At 35.1% G+C, this 22,950-nt stretch overlaps 1 protein-coding gene across 1 annotated transcript in view; it reads right to left on the reverse strand.

The window, feature by feature from the left end:
- Positions 1 to 22,950, reverse strand: part of CSMD1 (CUB and Sushi multiple domains 1) — a 1,094,767-nt gene that overhangs the window by 388,818 nt on the left and 682,999 nt on the right. Inside the window, exon 6 of the mRNA XM_071548449.1 lies at positions 14,437 to 14,549. Within this exon, the coding sequence (XP_071404550.1) occupies positions 14,437 to 14,549 (113 nt within the window). The remainder of the gene's footprint in view (positions 1 to 14,436; positions 14,550 to 22,950) is intronic.

The raw sequence follows: 22,950 nt of genomic DNA on the forward strand, positions 1-22,950 counted from the left end.
TCGATCCATGAGGCACATCCCTATAGTATGGTTTGCCTACACTCCTACCTTTCTATAATTCAAAAGGAAATTTATCTCCATTTTATTCTTCCTACAATCATTTCTGAGAGAGTAGAACTCACAAAAGAATTGCTTTACTGCTTTTGTCATTGTAAAAGCATATTATAGACAGTGGCTCATTACAGCATGGATGTTTTCCTATAATTCATACAACAATTTTTTTTTCTCTTTAATGAAGTTTATTTTCCACAGTTTTGTTTCCCAGGATGGTTCTTTGAAAACTGTCCTTCCAAGTTCTGGTATATTCCAAATTGCTCATGATAGTTTTAAATACAAATTTTAAATACCATTACATATGCCTAAATAAAAGAATGCAGCAGTTGTCTTTCCAATATTCTCTACACATGTATATTTCACAGGTGCAAATAAATGCAAAAAGTACAAATAGAGAATCAAACTCTGGGTATATAAGCAGCTCTTCAAGCACTACCCCAATAATTTACAGCTATTAACCAAAAGACATCTATACAATTGTTAACCCTGTCTTCACAGAACTAAACTTGATAATTTAAATCTTGGTCTCTGGTGACACTTTAATTATGATTCGGAATGAGTGCAATGACATGATTCAAGCACTACACAATATTTTGGAGATGATGTTTCGTCTGTGTTTTTGTTTGATTTGAAGAAGGTATGAAAAGCCAGTACTCTTTCTTTGTTTGTTTGGGTTTTATTTTTTAACAACCTCTACATTCACCTTGAAAACAGTGGCAGCCTATCTGAAATCTACACAAATTCTCAAGAAAATTCAATATATTTACAATTTTTATCAGGCACAGGAAGGTGCTTTTCAATTAACCAATAATTATAAACAAGAGGACCTTGTAAGCTAAAAATTTTCTTAATTTTTTTTTAATCGCTACAAGGTTTTCAACATAATTTCCAGGGAAGAAAGATAATTTTCTGTGAATTCAATTTATATTTTATGAAGTACTTTTTACTGTGTTTTTTATGTTCTTAAATTCTATGAAACAACTAAATCTTATTTGAAGTTACATTTCAAAATACACTGAGAGAGGTTCAGCGGAGTTTTAGCAGCTCTGTGTCTTCTAATAATTAGGAGACAGTTTTCGTTTTCTCAGAGGATGCTGCCTGCTTGGGCAGGCCTGCCTATACAATAGGTTTACTTTTTCTTCCATCATTGCATTTTCTTCCATCTTGTGCTAACTCAAAGAAAATAATAAATAAAGATTGAAAAACCCTATCTAAAACTAATAAAAAGTTTAAAGAAAACTGTAATAAACAGTTACATGTGCTTCCTATGCAACTATAAATTACCACTCAAATGAAAATTAACTGAAAAAATACAAACCTCAAATTATGCAAAGGAATTTCTCTAAAAAAGGTAAAACTCAGATTGTTGACTTCCCTGAAGAACTTATTTTCCTTCTCTAATTCCAATTAATTAATAATTAATAATTACATAGAATATGAAGATAGGAGGCAGTCCCCTTTCTGACCCAGCTTCTCCAGCTATGAAGTGAGTTTTTTTAATAGTTTTTGGTTTATTTTAAATTGTGTTTCTCCTATCTGACATGCAAGGTTTTATAGAGAACTTGTAATTTGTGGTTGAATATTAATTTCAAATTATCTGTCATCATCATCATGGCTAGGCTTCGCAAATGAAGATTTGGGAAGGGCACGACCCATGCTTGCTGCAAGTGTGCTGGTGGCTAAAAAGGCTGATGTGGGATGGGGAAGTCCAGTTGTTATCACTTGCTGTTTCATCCCTTGGCTGTCACTACAGGGCTTAGCCATGTGGGTGTGTCCTTTGAGCCTGTGCAGCGGATTATTTTTTTTAGGCGAGGCACAGTGTGTGAACAGGCCCAACCCCTTACTCCTGAAGTTCATCTGCCACGGCCTAGCAACCTTAGATGGTGACAGTGAATCCTGACAGCCTCAGGATGTAGGTTTGGTTAGAGTATCCTTCCCTTAGATGGATAGCCTTATAGGGCTAAGCAAGCTCCATCTGCCCGGGTTTGGGGTTGGAGTTGTCCTTCTCCTAGGATGGTTGCCAGAGGGCTAGCAAGCCCATCCTGCCCATGGACACACTTTGTCTGACCCTTTGGTTGAGACCTGTCTGGCATGGGAGACCCTACTGGAGGCAAAAACCACCACCAGCATAGCACACAACCTCATGAGGGCACACAAGCTTATCCCCCGTGACAAGGGGGTGTCTGTGGAAATTATCTATATTACCATATAAAAAACCTGTGTGAATTTTTCATGTATTTCCAGGGTGAATATGAATTTTAAGTAAAAGGTGAGGTTTTCTTGGTTTTGTTTCACTGACCATGAATGAGTCAAAAGGTGTAAAAGTGCAAGGTAGCATGTAGTCTTTAGCAAAGAATTTGCAGTCTTGCTCTCTGGTTGTGTATTTTTTCTTAGGGGAGACAGAGCAGAAATTAGTAAGCAGAAAAGTAAAGAATTGAAAGTGAGATACTATGAAACACAACTTATTGCCCATTTTTAGGGCACTACTGAGAAACAGTTTGATCTAGAGAGGGTTTGAGGTGCCATAATACCTTTAAACATAAAAAGGAAGCTGTGGAGAAAAAAACAAACTCTGCAGTTCCACTAGTGTTAGAACAAGAACTTACAGACTTTATCAACAGAAAGGAAAATTTTGCTTGCATGAGAAAAAACCTTTTTAATAGTAAGAGTCATGAAGCCGTAGAATAAATTACCCAGAGAAGCTATGGGACATCTGAAGAATATGTTAAATTAAGGTCTGAAAACAACAGTCAAATATGTTTACCTCCTCTTTGATATAGGGTTAGTTTATCAAGACTGGTTTATAAAACCTATTTTCTATTATTTCATAATTAGTAATTAGTAACCAAAGTCATTTGGCAGAGAAATAAAAAGTGGCTAAGACCTTGGTGGGTTTTTCTAGGATTGCTAGCATATGCAATTATTTCATAACACCTGCATTTAAGTGCATGTATGGAAGCAGGTAAATGCTGTGCAATACACAAGTCAAAGTATCAAAGCCAGATAACATACTACAAACATGGCTTGGTTTACATAGTGTTATATTGGATTTAATTTACCCCCTTTTAGTTCTAGTATTGGTATACTTTGATAATACTCTCATGTGACTCCATAACAGGAGTAACACTTCCTGTTTGTTCCTTGCGCATTCACTCTAACAGTCTTCGTGTATGCCTTGGCTGACATATGTTTTCCCCAATTATCAAATACATGAGTATCTTGGCAGTTTTTCTTCCTGCATGAAATAACCTCCAAGACCTCAACCACTGGCTACCACTCAAAGGTAAAATATTCTGACATCATCTACCAGTACTTCCTTAAGCGGCTGTGCTGGTGCTCTGCTGAGTTCAGCTCTTGGCTGCCTTTCACTGCAGATTTTTCCCAAGTACAGATATGTGAAGGTGAAGAGGAACAGCATATTGCTCAGTATCTGCCAATCACAAGAAGCACCTTTCCTGTCCAGCCTTGAGTTCTATGTCACTATAAGAAATATATATATATATTTGAAAAATTCTCTGATTTTGTTACAGTTCAGGAAAAAAAAATTATATTTCCAATTTTTTTTTATATATATGAGAAATATCTATTAAAAAGACTGACACTTTGCTTTAAATATTTTGCAAAGTTGGGTAAGAAACCATGCTGTGATTGCAATAACATTCATAGGATTACTCTTGAAGGAAATTAATAAATTTATCTCAGTACAGTTCAGAATTCATCATTTCCTTTTTCTTTACTTTCCCTGCTCTGATTTTTTTCAAGTTGAGTAATCTTGTTGCAAAAAAAGTATTTTCTTTATTCACATTGAAGAGTCCAATCAAGTGCCCTGTTGCTTTGCCCTAGTGCCTAATCTTTCTGTGTTCTCCTCCAAAGACACAGTTATGGGAGTACTACCATTTTTGGGCCCTGGAAGAAATAATCTACAGTTTCACATTGGGCAGCATGAGTAATCTCTCTGCATTCTGCTTATAGATCAAACATTTCTTTCTTATTACTCAAGAGACATGTAGGATATTATTATTAACTATATTTCCCTCCAAGTCCAACAGACAATGGAGATTTTCCTTGCCCCTCCTTTTGTTATTAATGTATTTATAAAAGGACTTTTTGTTATCCCTAATTGAAATAGCCATATTTACTTCAAATTCCACTTTTCTTTCCCTAATTTTTTCCTGCATGACCTAGCTCTATCTGTAAATTCTTCATAAGTAGCCAGCCCTTTTTTCCATAGTCTGTAAACTTTCTTTTTATCCCTGATTTCTTGCAGAATCTCCCTATTTAACCAAGCTGGCCGTCTTCCCCTCTGGCTGGCCTTTCAGCACACTGGTATAGCCTGTTGCTATGCACTCAAAATTTCCTTCTTAAAACATGTCCATCCCTCCTGGACCCCCTTGCCTTTAAGGGTTGTTTCCCAGGGTATGCTCTGAATCAGTTTTTTGAATAGGCCAAAATCTGCTCTCTGGAAGTCCAGTGTAGAGGTTTTAATGGTGGCTCTCCCTACATCCCTGAGGACTGAAAATTCTATTATTTCATGGTCACTATGCCCTAGGCAGCCTCCAACCACTACATCATATACCAGCCCCTCTCTGTTTGTAAACAGTAGGTCTAGCGGGGCCTTACCCCTGGTAGGCTCATTTACCAGTTGATGAAGGAAATTGTCCTCTATACACTCCAGAAACCTCCTTGACTGCCTCTTCTCTGCAGTATGAAGCTCCCAGCAGATATCTGGCAGGTTAAAGTCATCCACAAGAACAAGGGCTGGAGATTTTGAGACATCCACCAGCTGCTTGTAGAACAATTCATCATCCTGGTTGGGCGGTCTGTAACAGACACCCACAAGGGTGTCAGCCTTGTTGGCCTTCCCCCTGATTCTGGCCCACAGAATCTAGGGGTTTGTTTGTTTCACTACAGCAGATTGTACAATCAATTCTTTCTGAAAGTGTAGCATTTATGAGAATATAAAAATCCCAACCATTATCAATCTTACTATCAGTTTATGAAGGAAATGCTATATAAACTTTTTTTTAATGAAACAAAGTCCGAGACTCAATAACCTAGGAGGGTCCTTGCAAGGTTTCTTCTTAGCTGTCCACTTGACTTTTGCAGAGGCATCACGATTTTCCGTAGGATCTCTAGTTTAAACCAATACACTGGAATAGTCCAATCCTTTGCTGTTTCTGTATTCCCTGCCTGAAGAGTATTTTGTCTAATACACAATCATAGTGTTTCTCTCACTAAAATCTTTCAAAATCTTCCCTAATCATCAGTATTATAAGTCCAGGTTGCCTTACAATGGGCATAGATGTTTCTACTATATGGCTATGTGTAAAAGCTGTAGGTTCATTATCAGCTGGCTTCCTTGTTCCATCAATTCAGGAAAGTACTGCCTGTCACTATCAGATCTTCCACCTGCTCCCTGTGTTGGAAATCTCTGTGTGCAGTATTAGGGAATAAATGGTACAGCCCCAAGATAAATTGGTGTCACAATAGATTTTTACACAAATCTTTCTCATTCTATGTGTATAAGCTGACACAGGATCTACAAGTTTAAAAAGAAACACAGTCATTTGTTTTCCATTAACCTTTTCTATACCACTTAGCTGGCCTCTTGCACTGATGGATTGCCATAGCTATTTTGAGCTTTCAATGTATGATATATCATAATAAAAAGAGATCAGCAGGCATGAAGTCTTCAATGACTGCACATATCCTCCACAGTTCTGTAAAATAACATCAACACAATTTGGTCTATGAATATACTGTTGCAGAACGCATTGAGTAGTAGTTGGTAGGAATTGTCTCTAAAAATAAATCTTAAAATGAGATCGACCAGGTTCCTTGTTTGAATGTCACTTCAGCTATAGCCATTTGAATAGTTCTAGGGAGGATAACACCATGCCAAACTGTAGCTGAAGACAATGGCTCTTAGATCAGCATCTGCTTAGTGCTGACATCACAAAGCAGCTATGCCTGAGTTTTTTCAGCAACATGGAAACTTTACTAGACACTTTAGAAAGAAGTATGACCCGTAGCAACCTGATTGTAGCCAAGCACAAGCTTCCACTTTTAATGAGCTAGTATTTGTTTCTTCTGAAAATGCCCAAAAATCAAGGTGTAGTGGGTTGAACCTGGCTGGATGCCAGGTACCCATCAAAACCACTCTATCACTCCCCTCTGCAATTGAACAGAGGAGACTAAATATAACAAAGGGTTCATTGGCTGAGATAAGGACTGGGAGAGTACTCACCAATTAACATGATGGGCACAAATGACTTGACTTTGGGATAATAGTTGAATTTAATTACTAGCAAAATCAGACAAGGATAATGGGAAGTAAAACAAATCTTAAAAACACCTTCTCCTCCCCCCTCCCTTCTTCTCAGGTTCTACTTTGTCCCCCGCAGCGGCGCAGGGAGACAGGGAATGTGGGTTACAGTCAATCCATTGCAATCACTCTTCCATGGATGCAGTTCTTCAGCCACAGGCTGCTCCAATGTGGGTCTCCCATAGGGCCACAAGTTCTACTGGGAAAACCTGCTCCAGCGTGGGCTCCTCTATCCACAGTTCAGCAGGTCCTTGCCAGGACCCTGCTTCAGAATGGGCCTCCCATGGGGTCTCAGGCTCCTTCAGGCACCCACCTGCTCTGGCATGGGTATTCTCCACAGGCCACAGGTGGATCTTTGCACCCCCTTGGTACTTCATGGGCTGCAGGGAAAAGAGGCTTCACCATGGGCTGCAGGGGAACCTCAGCTCTGGTGCTGGGAGCACCTTCTCTCCCTCCCTATCCCCTGACCTTGGTATCTACACTGTTGCTCACATATTCTCACTCTACTCTTCCCTGGCTTCAATTTTCATCTGCACAATAACCTTTTTTCTCTTTCTTAAACATGCTGTCACAGTGCTAGATGACATTGGCTCTGCTGGACATGATGGGAGCTTCTAGCAGCTCCTCACAGAAGTCACCTCTGCAGCCCCTCCATTACCAAAACATGGCCATAGCAACCCAATATAGAAGGGTTCATAATAATATACCCCATATGGTGAATTAGTAGTTAGACTTATTAGTAGAATGCCCCTATGTATCTCACTGAGTCGCTGTCAAATGTCTCACTCTCTTGGCAATGAGAAATTCTACCTAGACTCTGGACTGAAAGTCTTGAGGACAAAACTTTAGCACAGGATCCATTTCTTCTGTATTTGAAGTAAGTGTAGTTCTTCTAGGTATGTAACTTTTTTGTTTGTTTCTGTCACTTTGTGTCAAGTTTGGGGCTTTTCTTAAAATTTAGGGAAAAATATTTTCTTTTCTGACATCAAAACAGACAAGATGACCAGTCACTCATAAGAATGCATGTTGTCTTTTAACACTAAAATCAAAGATCATTTCTAATTTCAAACACTGAAAAGCAAATGATTCCAGGTTCCAAAAATGGGAGGAGGCGAGAAAGCTAAGGATGTGCTGAGCTCAATATATATGTCCAATTACCAATTAATGTATAATATATATTGAATACATGGTATGATAAGATGCCAAATATTGATTTTGTTATTATAGTTTTCATTGGATAAAAATTCTCCTCTTTGATTAAACAATCTAAAATTAGAAATGAGAAAATACAGACCAACAGTTGATGGTGTTGGGTATTTTATATTCTCAAGTATCAAGGTAGGATATACGAAGGGACTCAAATTTTGAGACAGACCTAAAATCAGACTGGAAGAGGATAATTTAAGATGATTTCCAGAGAGAGGGAGCTATTCATTATCAACAGTTACATATTTGGCTAAAAGAATTTTACTTTTAACATAAAAAAAGATTTATTCTTTCCTACTTCATAAACAAATATTCTTCAAGAGAACTTAACCCATTGTGGGCTTTTACAGATTTTACCACAAAGCTGAATAAAAGTTTGTAATCTAAACAAATTATACTTACCAAAATTTCGGGGAAAATAGTTGAATACACTCTTACTCAAATCTAAACAAGTCAAAATAAATTACTTGCTTATACCTTGATGACTATACTTGCAGGATATGGGCAATTTGACAATTATAGGGCAAAAGTGAGTAGGCAACTCAATGTGAAAGAACAAAAAAAAAAAAAGGAAGGAAAGTATAATCGACCTACAAGAGCTATGACAGGCATACAAATAGAGTTAAGAAAAATTATTAGTGCCCCTAAGGTATATTGTATTGTTTAACATGACTTAGATAATTAATTTCCTAGGTGCTTCTGAGTTTTTTAAAGACAAAATAGTAGTAGGACAGAAATAAACACATGGAGGGGAAAAGGTAAATGTAGTTTTAGCAGTAGATCCAGTACTATTTATTTTAGATAACTAAAATCAGATAAGTGATCACTAGAAGTTTCAAGTAGCACCAACTGCATTAACTGGTGAAAATTACTTCCAATGAGAGATCTAATGAACTCGCCCTTGGAAGTTTATCTAGGAGACTGAGGGGTGACTTGGGGCTTCAAAAAGCTAACAAAAGGCTGTTTACATTGTTAAGGGAAAATAACACTACTGGACACAGAAAGACCAGCCCAAACTAATACAATTGAGAAGACAGGACGACATATTTAAAAGTAGTTGTGTTAAATACAGAAAAGAATGGTCAAGAAAGATGATGGATTACCTCCTTGTTGATGTTTTCACATTCAGACAGGATTTTTATGGTTTTCTGATTTTATCAATCACTTTTACTAATTTTCTTTTTGACATTTACTCTAAGTAATAATTATAAATGAAACCCCTCACTAAAAGTATTGTGCCAATTCATTTCATTTATTTCAAATACCATTTCTAGGGTTTTAATGAATATTTAGGAAGGACAGAGGCACATTTATATGCAAACAATTATGAAAATTCATTGAAAGAACTAGCAATTGCAAGTTGATTTTACATTATTTCACTCATGGATTTCCATTAGCACATGTTTATTTCATCAGGCTCTATTATATTCATTGTTTGACTTCAGGATTATCTGTTTGTTAAATCTTGAATTATTGAAGGTAGTCAAACACAACAGATAGATAACTTCTGGTACATAATTATCAAAATATGTAGTACCTTCTTGAACCACTTAGAAAAATTGCAATAAATAGCATACTTTATTTGAAACACTACAACACAGACTTGAGTTATGGTGAAACATATCCATTAATCATGTTTTCCTTTGAAAATTTTCTTATTCTATTCTATTTCTAGGAATTTTGAAGTAAATATTAAACTTAAGCAGATTAATTTTAGCTGTATAGTTAAAAAAAATCTTAGTGAGTTTTTTCCTCTTAAAAATAAAACCAAAAGTATTAAACTAACTTTCTACTGTTCTGGAAATAAGCAAAAGCTAAACAAGCATAGTGTACATGCTATAAATATGCAAAAGCAGGGGATTCATTATCACACCTTTTTAGTAATTGATAAGCTTTGTTTCTGGGTAGTGCTAAGTTTTATCTCCTAGTGATCCTCTTAATGATTCTTCACCTCTGGGGAATTTATGCATTTGTGAAGTACTGGCATAACAGAAATCATAACTCTGCAACTCCTACTGAATATGCAAGAATCTTTGTGCATCAGCATAGGTGAGGTTAGAGGAATGGAAAAAAAACACTTGTAACAACTTTTATCCTACGACAATGCCAGCAAGGAACAAGGCAGAACAAGACCTGAAACCAGTTATATTCACTGGGAATGTTGATTTTCATGAGACCTAATTTGCTGGTATGGGAGACATGGAAACAACAAGGCAAACAATGACACTGCACTGTAATATGTTCTAGTGGTTTTCAGGGCCATTTAAAACCATGTATTTAGCTTGCCAAGTACTTTAAAACCACGAGTAGCTAATTCATTCAATACACAGTTCTGGTACATCACTTTAAATTTTTCATTAGTGAGCTGGTTTTCTTGACCACGTTAAAACCCAGCATTAAATATTACAAAAAATTCAAGCTTAAAAAGATCTGGAAATTTTGCTGAACAAATAAATTAACTATGCATAGTTTTAAATCGAATTGGTAGTTCCAATATTTTAATGAAATAAATTATAATAAATTTGTTTGCCTGATGCAAGAGCAAATAGAGAAAAGAAAATTAAATTGACTGCTTGTTAGTATTAGCTTTGGCTGACTGGAAAAGGCCCAGTTACACCTATAATATAGCTATGATAATATGATTACAAACATGATGTAAATTTGAAATGAGTTGAAAAGAGTAATTAAAGTATCTGTATGCTAACTGTATAAAAAGTCTGATAATCTGAATTCTTAATAGGAAAAGAAAAGAAGAAGTCTCTTATCCCATTGTTGCTCAAAAAAGTATGCTATGCTGCCTCCGATATTAAACGGTTTTTGAAAAGCCAGTGATGTTGATACATGTGTTAGCTTAGGCGACACAAAGCTCACCTGTACACATGTAGGGAAGCACAGAAAGGTGATGGTGGATTGGTGAGACAAATACCACCTCACCCCGGCTCCTCCAGGATCATCACATGTCCATCTCCACAAGTGAAGAAGAAATGTAGAGGGTCCTGAGCAAGTAGGGGAACCCCAACATCAATGTAAAAACCCAGCCTCTAACCAGACCTCCCCAGGGCTGTCTGCTGTGAGACGCAGCCTCAAGGGATGGGGGACAACTCACACTAGGAGCTCTTCAGAAACTGCAGGGAGTCCCTGCACATGGATAAAGGGCTCATTGTGAAGTACAGAGGAGAGCATTTGGGGGATACACAGGGCTGATTATGGAGTATTTAGGTGAGTAACCAACATCAGGGAAAGGGGTGGATACAGATGGTTTGGAGAGGAACAGATATGAAAAATACAGGAATAAAGTAATAGTAGGGGCTGGTTGCATGTAACCTGGAGCTAGTCATTGTACTTGTTTGACCATGCCCTGTCTAGTGGCTGTACTTGTAGTGGTATGGCTGCAGAGGTGACTTCTGTGATAAACTGCTAGATGTTTCACCATGTCAGATAAAGCCGACACTCAGTCAGCTCCAAGACAGAATCGCCACTGGACAAGGTTGATCAGTGAAGGGACAACATATTCAAGAAGGGGAAAATTTGCTGTGTAGCATAAATAGCAGATGGAGAAAGAGGTGAGAATATGTGAGGGCTGAGACTGTTTGGTCCATGACAGTAATTGGTGAGAGATCTTTTGCGGTCCTTATCTCAATACATTTTCTCCTCCCTGTCCTGCTGAAGTAGGGAAGTGACTTGGTGGGCACCTGGGTAAGGTCAATCCCACATAGCCTTTATGATGCAATCTGCAAAAGGATGAGCTACCACTTTTTGAGAAATATTTTGTGATTTTGTTCTGTGAATAATATTTACATCTGACAGCTATTTAAAAAAAATCTAAGTGCTTTTAGTACTCAGGAATACAATAACATACTATCTGTCAAGGTGCAATAGGCTGCTTTCATTTAATATCTAAGCACTGCAATCAAATTTACTGACTTTTCTATTTTCCCAAAACAATGGAGGCTATTGTTCTTGTGCAGCATAATTATACACCTTCACAACATATTCATGAATGAACCAAGTGAACAATCACAAAAAGACAGAACAGACTGACTTAAAGGACTGTTCCTTCTAGAAAGAAGCAAAAGCAGTCCAAGTAATATTAGAAAATAGAGTTCTGAATGCCCTGAGGATGCTGGTCCAAGATTTAGAATCTCTGGGAAATTTGTTCAGACTGGTAATAAGGACTCATGTGTTAATAAAGTGAGTGTTAAGTGGTTACTTCAAAAGGTCTGTGTATTTACTTTAACTATCTCAAAGACAGGATAGTTCAACAACATATCACTCCCAACTACATGTCTGTATTCTGGTACAGGCTGTTTAAACTCTTGGATATAGTCGCCCACAAAGAAAATGTTTCTCAGAGATCAGTCACAGAGCCTACACTGCAGGATTTGCCCAGAGGAAAAATATATGAATTGTGTCTGGAGACAATCAGACATTGGAGGCATCCTTTCACTGCTAGGTTTTCTTCTAGCAAACAAGGTCATGTATGTCACAGGAGATTTTTGGTGGGTTTTGTCTGTTGTTTTTTTGGTTTTTTTGGTTTTTTTTGCAAGGCGGACTTTCATGATCAATTCAAAAAATATTTAACTTGAGAAAAGCACCTAAGATGGAAATATATGTAAAAGTTGTTGCATTTAGCAGAAATAAATTTCTGAAAACAAAAACATGAGGAAAAGGCTGAGAGAGCTGGAAAATTTTAGATGAGACAACAGAAGGCTTGGGGGAAGCAGAGGTGAATCTGATTGGTGTGTATTAATACCTGATGACATGACAGGGTGTAAAGAAGGTGGAGACAAATTCTTCATGGTGATATCCATTGACAAGAAGTGAAACAATAAGCACAGATTGAAATGCAGGAAATTCCACTTCCATAAATGGAGGGGTTTTTACTGTGAGACTAAACACTGGCATAGGTTGCTCTGAAAGGTTGTAGAGTCTCCAGTCTTGGAGGCATTCACAACCCATTGGACCAAGTCCTGGACAGCTTGCTTTAGGTGGATGACCCTTTTTTGGGGAGGGCACTGGACTAGACAAGCTCCAGAATTCTTTTCCAAACTGTGCTGTTATGCAGTTTGTGACACTAGTAGACTAGTCTAGTTGTAAATATTGTTACTTCTCCTTAAAATAAAATCCAAAATTATTGTTTGGTTTTCAAATACACATATATTATAAAGAATTATTAATGCTGGGTAATGAAAAGGATTTAATGAAGCTGTTAGACTAACCAGATTTTTATACGACTCTGAATTTTCATCCTATGTGTCACTTTCTTCTAGGTTTTAATACAGTTTATGTTTATGTCACTAACATAGGAATTTGTTTAATTACAATTGAGCCACATAAGGTAGATAGTTGTGGCTTGTGTATTTCGGAGATCATTGTATTTAACACAGTAAATTTTATAAAACTGCATTTCAAAAGAGTTATTTAACTTCAGAAAGGAAATTTATGTAGTTTTAAGAATCTGAATTGCAGTAAGATACTTCCACTTGTCATTCACAAGCTATATCCTACATCAGTGAAGTTTACACTTATACCCAATGACTGATATATTATGCAGAGCAGAACATATACATCTGAAATAATGATCTCCCCAGACATTTCTTGCAAATTTTATCCCCATGGTAACTATTTGTCCAGAGACAAGATTTATTGAAAAAGAACAAAAGCTATTTACCCGTGTATGTTATTTTATCCAAACTTTCCCGTGTTTTTCTTTTGATTCATAGTTTTCTGGTGCAGCAGCGAGATGAGTCACATTGTTTTTGTGATCTCCAGTTAATAGGCATAAGACACAGTTAGCATAAGCAGTGCATTTAAATTCAGAGTCACCAATAGTGGTATTATATATGGATCCACAGTAAACTTTGAAAAAATAAGTTGTAAGTGCAAAAGATCACAGAATACATACTTGTGTCGAGTTGCCAAAATGAAATTAAATTTCTCACTTTTTATTTACTAAAATAGTCAAAATATTTTTAAAATGAAAAACCACAGTATATTAACTGCTTTTGTTGCACATGTCAAACTCACCAGAAGCATATAGTTGTTGAAGTTTATTTGTCATTTTTAAAGTGATAGAGGTCCCAGAGTTTCATGAAAAAAAGAAAGGTCTAAAATAATAAATTATACGATGGTGTGGGAGGTAAAAGGTTCTAAATAGTTTACGTAACTGTAGAATTTAAAAGCACAGATAAATTAAGAAGCTCTTCTATTTTCAATATAACTACTGTGTCTTTCATCCTGAGTACCCATTTATGAAGTATAAAAATCAATAAAGAATCCATTCTAATATAACTGCATTTTAAAAAATACCTAGGTGAATGTAATTGACAGCAATACTGACATCCTCTTGTCTTCTTTTAAAGTTCTATATGTAAATCTATGCAGGAGCCTGAAATATAATTTGTACTACACTACAATTGAGTCATATTTCCAAACAATGAATGTAGCTTCTGGATAAGAGTTAGATTTTACATAATGAAGGAAGACAAAGTTAAGGTAAGAGTATTCCTTTGTGTGGAATTGACTCTTTGCAAGTTGCATTCCAGGCATGTTTTTACAGCAAAGATCAGACTGAATGCAATGCTATTTATTATGGAAAAGGGAGCAAGTAAATGCATACTTAGAGCAAACTGCATTGTGAAGCACACTTACTTTTTCCAAAAGCACACTTATTTTTTTCATAGAGATGTCTGATTACACAATGGTAACAGATACTCAGCATAACAGCAATAGTAGTATGAGTGAGCCTTTTACTATAACCTTTATATTTAAACATAATTTTCAAATTTCACCACTACTTTAGTAATTCTTATAGGTAAAGGGGGGTTTTGCTGCACTTTTATGTTTCTTACCTTGAAACTGAGCATTAAATCCCTTTCGTCGGTGATTGCTGTCAGATGTAAAATGAAGTCGTAACCAATTCTTACTGCTGATAACAGGAGAAGGTAGATTCATACCAGTCAACCTGAAAAAATAAAAAAGGATATCATATTAATGATGAAAAAAAAGAATATATACACTACTTAGAAAACAAAAAACCTCAAAATTTATGTTGATTACAGTGATTCTCTGTCATCTCAATCTATGTAACTAATATCAAGTAACTATTATACTGAGAGAAATGTGGGGGTTTTCCCCCATTACAGCTCTCCATTTTATGATCAAAACTTGTATTTCCAAACTACTTTTCCATGAATTGAAGAAGAAAAGCAGTCTTGTGAGTGTGTGTATGTATGTAAGCATCAAAACATTCAGCCAAAACATAAGCGTATTCAATTATGACAAAATCCCATCATCTGACTCCATTCTGTGGCAGTTACCTCACTGGAAGCCAAATCTCAGTTAGAGACACTAGTTAATGTTAAGCTTGGGAGGCAAATTACTGATACTTGACTATCCTGTTATAACTGATGTGTACATTAAGTCCTACCCACATTTAATAAAAAATAATACGTTTAAGCACAACATAATGCAGACTGACTGATTAGCACGAATTGTGATACTGTGAAGAAATGCTGCGCACAAGGAATTTTTCTAATACAGACAACAGGCCTTTGGACCACATTGAATCATTCCATGGTCATTGATTTACACCACACCATTTATTAATATGAACACATTCAAGTAGTTACCTGAGTACACAGAGTACCTGATATGGTGTAAATGAATGTCTTAGTTTACCAGGCAGCTTTTTTTGTTTTGCATGACCGTGCTTCAGGTTCCCTTTTTTTTTTTTTTTTTTACTAAATAACTCTGGAGAACTACAAAAATTAGGTTTCTCCTTTTCAAAAATATCAGTTATTTGAAACAAAACTCAAACTAATGAATATCAGAAATTCTGAGCTAAAATATAACCTGTATGAGGTTAGATTTGCCAATACTAGAGTTGACACTACTATTACCTAAGGTAAAAAACCCAAACTGAAATGGAATTTAGTGTCTCTCTGAAATCAATTAATATAGTCACATAGATGCCTTTTTTCATTGCAGTATGAAATTTCAGAGTTTCATTAAATGTTTCAGATTGCTAAGAAACCCATTATGTTAAGAAATACTTAGAGTGGAGAAGTATGTTTAGAGTCATGCCTGAATCCCTTTTCTTTCTGTAATGGAACAAGATCAACATACTGAAATATAGAAACTCTTAATAGATTTCTTTTTTCATTAGGACATACAAACTACATCAGAGAAATTTCCCTCTTATTTCTAATTTCATTTTCTTTATCTGGTTGTTAACAACATAATGGATACCCAAATCCTACTTAAAACCAGCTTTGATTGAAAGAAAGGGAAGATTTACACTCTTCATTCAATGAACAGCATTCAATAGCTCTTAAAAAGTATTGGTCAAAACATTCAACCCTATATGTTTCTACATCTCCCTCAAATGGACTTTATATACTTCTTTATACACTATTTATACTGTTTTAGAGCACTAATTTAAATATTTCTAAATACAAACTGGCATTTGCTGTTTCAAATCTGCAATTTGTGTATACCTGTAAAAAGTACTAATTGACTAAAAGACACAATAAAACCATATGTGGAAAACCAAAACTATGTCCATGCTAAATCTAAAAGTTTTTGCTATATATATAGGCTGCAGTTCACATCACTGAAGTGATAATCCATTTGTTCAAGTACACAAACTCTTTTGAAAACTTCTGCTATTTCTATATTCACCAAACCAAAGAAGTATCTATATTTTCTAGGACTGATCAATTGATTGATTGATTGATTTATTAATTATTGAATTTTGAAATACTTTGAACATTTAATGAGTTTCCAAAACAGGTATCTGGGTTAGGAGATGAAGAAAGAAAATTGCACCCTAATTTTCAATTTAGAGCTAATTTCTTTTTTTATATTCTGTCAGCTAAGGTATATATTTTCATTGTACCTTAATACTGCTTAGGACAAGAATTAATTCAAAAGAATGGATAAGTTGTTGGGTGAGGTTTTTTCACCTTAATTTAAAGACATAGAAGGACCTTAGTAAATCTTAACTTGCTAAGTACCCCTAGATACTATCCTGAGAATTGTTCAGGAGAACAGGGTATGCTCCTGGGAAGCTGTATGAGGCTCTGTATGACAGAGCTGTTTTCAGGTGAGTTAGGAAAACTAATGACTAACAATAATCCAGAAGGCTTTTGCTGTACAAGAAAAGTTTGACAAACATCTTAAATCCTGAGGGACTACAAGGAGTTTTCTAGAGAATTTTAAATACTTTCTGTCTGGGTCTCAGAAAATAGCCTGAATGAAGCCCAAAACTGATGATTATTAAAAGGATGAAAGAAACAAAACCACAGCTGAGTAAAGGAATAAGATCAAGGTTCTAGCAAGACATTGACAATTTCAATGACTCAGACTCTTTAAACTGAATAGTCTAAGAATGCTACATTTCTATTTGTTCAGTTATCCTTCGGATTGAGGGTAGAAAATTTAAACACTAATAAACAAAAGAATGTGATGAAAGTTCCTCCTTGAAATAACCCAACATTAAATGAAAGACTGTGTTCCATAATTCTATGGCATCACTGAGTAGTTATTACATTCATTACCTCCTTACTAACTTCATTGCATTATAGAGAAACACTGTCCAGTAAAGATTTCAGATATATTTAGATATATGTTTTAAAAGGAACAATAAAAGAGAGAAGAGTAAGAAGATGACATTGCTTGTTATAATGAATTTTGATAATTTTATGTAGCATTATAGAACATTTTGAATCTAGTAAAATGCTATTCACTCTGTTCCCTTCTCATGGCACTTATTAACTGTTATACTGAAACATGATAATGACCTATTAAAATTAAATAATGATAATTTAATATAAATTTCCATAAGGTTATATGATTTTTTCATTAAATAAATAATATTTTAAGTGACAAGGTCATAATCAGAGAGCGCTTAAAAAGAAAATGTAAACAGAAATATTCTATATAGTTTCAAAAAATATTCAAATCATGCCTTCCCAAGGTATACTTTATGTTTCTTATGTTGTCTGCACAGTTCATTTGTATGCTTAAAAGCCCTTCAGCCTGGTGAAATGAGGAGAGACAGGCTTAATCTTATCTAATTTCAGCTGTTGACAGTGAGTGGTCTCCATCTGGGAGAGATTCCTTGTGCAGACAATGGAGGGGAAAAAGTATTTCAGGAGTGCATATTGTCTTAGGTATTTTAGACTTCCACATTAGTTTGAGATGAATCTTACCATAGAATGTAAGGACCATGGTGAAGAGATCAGTAAATAACAACAGCTGAACATCATGCAAGGCATAGAAATGCAATTGTAATGCAGCTTTTGGGACATGACATAACTCAGAACTTTATTATCCAAAGACAAACCTTTTAATTCTAATCTTGCACAGAAGCACCGAGCCTCTTTTGTGTCTTTTGTCATATTTCACACTGGACATTATACTTGCACATACTTTGTGTTCGGCTGGAGGTCAAAACCTACAGCAAGATCTTTTCTTGTTTGTAACTGTTGTTTGGAAAAGAGCTTTATTAAGAACACCTTGGTTTATTGATTCAACAGTGTTAGCAAATATTTTTGTTGATTACTGTTGTGATATTTAACAAATATCATAGGGAAAATATTCCACGGCACTATGAATAGAACATTTTTCCCTTGGAAGATTATTACCACTCTCAAGCTGATGAATAAAAGAGCAATAATTCCTTATATGTCTAGTTTTTTTCTGATATATGGTTTTCATTGTCCAGCAAAAGTGGAACATTAAGTTCTAGGACACAGCAATCAATTAGATTTTATTGTTTAATACAGTAATATTGAACCCAGGCAATGAGTTCTGCAAGCCTCTCTTCTCTAACATTCAAGATGTTCTTCCATCCAGAGCCAGAGAAGATAAGTGTCGGATCTGAAAGTTAAATTGGAAGCTATCATGAAGGAAAGCAAAAATTATACGCAAGCTCACAACTGAACAAATATAGAACTAAGTGGTAGACATTTTTACTGATACAAATATATAGTAATTGAGCACTTCAAAGATAAAATTCTGCTTTAAGAATTCTTCCCTAGTTGAGCGTAATTATTAACTGCAGTGGTAAAATATGGGTCTTACAGCACATAGTATTTTGTTTAGGACAACTGCAGTTACAGTGTTTTTACTGCAGTTATCCAGATAGCCATTTCTGTTGACATTCTGAAAATTCCAGATTTTTTACTGTGTTCATATTAATCCCTTCACAAATTCTTTAGTGACTTATACAGGGGAAACTTTAAATTCTTCAATAAAATTTGGAAATTGTAAATCTAAAAAGGAGTGGCAATTTTTAGTTTTTGTTTGTTTTTCTTTTTAAATAAAATCAAAGACTTTCGATTATTGTAAGCTATTAATATAGGATTAAGACATAACAAGATGAATTCCAAAACCAGCCATATGAATCCATGGCCGGTAACCATCCATCTTACTCTAGCTGTTCTCAAAAACTTGTTTAAATAATAGAAACCCAATATCTATTATAGATAAAAGAGTATTTTTCAATATCTATTGCAGATAAAAGGGTATTTTTCAAGTACATGAGGCACCTACAATACTTTTGTGCCAAAAAAGACTGTTCTGTACTATTACAAAATATCTTTTAATTTCTGTTTGCTACTATAAGATTTTCAAAATAAACTAAATGGAATATACAAATGTCATGAATTGAAAAATGTTTTTCCATTCAGTGGAAATAATTTAATTACTTTAGTAACTGTTCTCCATTATGTATTTTATATTGGATGAGTTTGTTCTTTTTAATGAAAGATTTCAGATATCTCATTAGGCTTTGCTGTAAAATAACTAATAAAAGCAGAAATCCAGGGGAGGTGGGGGAGCGTGGGGGGGTGGAAGACTGGATTAAAATTAATACCTAATAATTTATTATTTTTCTTAGATTTTCATCTGCAGAAGTCACATTGTCTGTTCTAAGAAAAATCCTCACAGATTTCTGTATTTAAAAACCTCAGTCCATATATAAAGATGTTTAGCAACAGTCTCTGAAAGATGAATGTGGGAATATTTTGAAGAGTTCCTCTAGACTGCTTTTCTGCAGGGACTATATGGAATGAGTTTAGGATCAATCTGTATGACATGTTAGATAATAACAAATAATAAAAATCACATAATTGTTTTTCTATCTTCTTTTATGATCCTCTATTATTAATTTCTTTGACCATAAATCAACAAAATCCTGTTATTTTACAACAGATTTAATCTATATGTGGTAAAAGAAAATAACTTCAGTTGCAGACTGAGGGAAAAGGAAGTGCTAATAGAATTGCAGATCTTCCAAGGATACATACAGAGCTTAAATTAGTTTAGTTTTTGGTTTTTTTAAAGAACAAAACAAACCCAAAAAAATACAACCCAAAAAAAACCTACAACAAACTTTTCACATTTCCTCTTAAGAACTTTATCAGACAATAACCAGATCTGGGGCCCCCCCAGCACATGAAAGACACAGACCTATTAGAGTAGCCATGAGTATGATCAGGGGGCTGGAGCACCTCTGCTGTGAAGAGAGGCTGACACAGCTAGTGCTGTTCAGCCAGGAGAAGACAAGGCTCCAGCAAGACCTTATTGTGGCCTTTTGGCAATTGAAGAGGGCCTGTAAGAATGATGGGGTCTACTTTTTAGCTGAACCTGCTGCAGCAGGACAAGGGGTAATGATTTTAAAATGAAGGAGGGTCAATTTAGATTAGGCACAAGGAAGAAGTTTTTTACAATAACGGTGGTGAAACACTGGCACAGGTGACCCACAGAAATGGTGGATGCCTCATTCCTGGAAACACTCAAGGTAAAGTAGGACAGGGCTCTGAGCAACCTGATCTAGTTGAAGATGTCACTGCTTATTGCAGAGGGGTGGCACTAGATGTCCTCTGAAGGTCCCTTCCAACTCAAACCAGTCTATGATTTGAAAAGAAAAAAAAACAACCAACAACCAAACAGACATCAACAAAGAAAAAACTCCAAACCCCCTAAGTACTATATATTGAAACTGAATTTAATTTATGTATCTGTTCAATATTTTCCTATTTTAACTCTCCATTATCTGATAATCGTGTAATTTATCTTTTAATTATTTTCATTTTTAAACTTGCTGGGTAAAGATATTTCATTAATTTTTCTTCTTAATGAAGAAATAGAGTTAGTAGAAAAATATTCTATATCAAAAATGACTGAGCTACAACTCCCTCCTAACAGAAAAATTAATTTACTTTTAGAATATGATATACTATATTACTATCAAATCTTTATGTCTATATTTAAGGAAAAATAGAGACCATTAAAGCAAGAAATATCTCAATTGAGCCCTTTTTGTTAGAGCATAAGTAGAAATAATAGTTTATTTCGAGGTGCACTCAATAATTAATGTGTTAATGTTAATATTAATAAACAGCCCAGTCTTTATCTGACTGAACAGACTTGGCAACTTCAGATTTGGTTTTATGGACTGATTATTACCAAATTAGGATGCAATTCTGAAAATCTAATTTATACTTAATTCCTGATGAAGTCCATAAGAAGTCTTCATGCAGTGAACTTGTGACATTAGCTTTATATGGCATTAGGAGTTTCTTCATGTTCATAAAAATGACTATTAAATGATTCTGTCTGAGAATACAGAAAATAAAAAGGTTTTTTTGTATTAAGCTTTAATGTAAGTTTACTGTGTAACACAATGTGGTTGCTAAGATGCTGTGTTTTGTTCCCTTGTGTAGACATAGTTCATCACTTGAGTTAAGAATTTGAAAATTTGCGTGTGATCAGCAAATATAGTACATGGATGAAATACTGGCATGACTGTAGCCAAGCAATCATAATACTGATAACATTAAAAAACCAAAACATTAAAAACCCCACAAACAAACAAGCAAAAAAACCCCAAAAGCAAACCCAAAAATTATATGTAAGTCAACACACCATGTAGGTGTAACCCTGAATACATTTCTGTATTCTTCATATGTCTAAAATATAGAATTTTGTTTGGGATGGAAGTTTGATGCAGAGCTATTACTTTTTTCCTAAGGATGTTAAGCACTGAGTCAGACAAATAACAGTGTATTTACTCATTTCAGTGATGGAATTCATTTCATTGATACTCTCAAGTGGCAAAAATCACCCTTCATGAGTTTTTTTGATATTTATATTGACCTTTAAGTTACAGATTTTTCTGCCAGTTCTAAAATGTATCTTGATATGGAGCTAAGGCCAAAGTTTGCATCCCAGTATATCTTGCCAAGCAAGTTGGCCTATCTACATTTTTAACACGTTTTCCTTATGTTGGTAATTTTATTTTTTTCATTATACTGCATCATTAAGGAAAAGCCTCTGACTTTTTTGTTTTCTTAGGCTATTCTTAATTGGCAAAAGTTCCTATTTCCACTTGAAACAAAAAGCTTTGCCCCAATTATAAAGGTAGCAGGGAACAGCACAATTTTCTAGTAATATATTCTCAACTGGGTTTTTTGGGTTTTTCCTGTTGCTTTGGACACAACAATATAGGATACTGGTTGCAAACAGTAAAACTTATCGTTCCCCCACAAATACTGTTTGGTAACTATCAGAAAATAACTGTAAACAGGAAGGACCAATCAACCTCCATACTTAATAGGAATTGACATTTAGGTATCCACTTTCATAAAACTTGTCCCTCTTCTTTGACATTCTAATATAATGAAATAGAATTTCTGGGATGTTCCAGCATTAGAATGTGACAAAAAGTACCTATGACAGTTTGACAGAAAACATTGAATGTATCTTATCTGGAAAAACAATCAGCCTAACAATGAAGAATTGAAATAAAAAACTAGAACTTCCCCAAACTGATGTCAAACTTTTCCATTCTATTCTATTAAGCTACTATATTTTAATTTAAAATACTGTTACTATGTAAAGAATGAATATGTTTTGCAGAGGTTCTGGATTTACTACTTGGTCGCTTGTTAAGCAGGAGGAATATGTGTTGGTTTACTAGAAGAAAAATCTCCCAAATGTCACAGAAGACCAAATAAACAATAGCACATATTAACTCCAAAATAGAAAGCCCATCTCCCCTGCCTCAGACAAAACTTAGTTGTACATAGGCTGTTAATACCTGGCCTCAACAGCCTGTTAATACATGGCCTCACAGGGTACCAGGCAGTAAATGCATTCTATTTTTGTAAATAGGAAAATTTCTGAATTATATGTCTGTTGCATCTGTAAATAAAAACAAACAACCAAGCAAACCCCCACGGACATAAAATTGCTAAAATGGCAAAAAAAATTGGAAAAATGCCAGCTTCGTAAGAGATGTTTTCCAAAGAAATACCATGAACATTCTGATTCTAGACATAATTAAAACAGTGCTA

This window comes from Pithys albifrons, chromosome 2, assembly GCF_047495875.1.
Source record: "Pithys albifrons albifrons isolate INPA30051 chromosome 2, PitAlb_v1, whole genome shotgun sequence".
In the NCBI taxonomy this organism is placed as follows: Eukaryota; Metazoa; Chordata; class Aves; order Passeriformes; family Thamnophilidae; genus Pithys; species Pithys albifrons.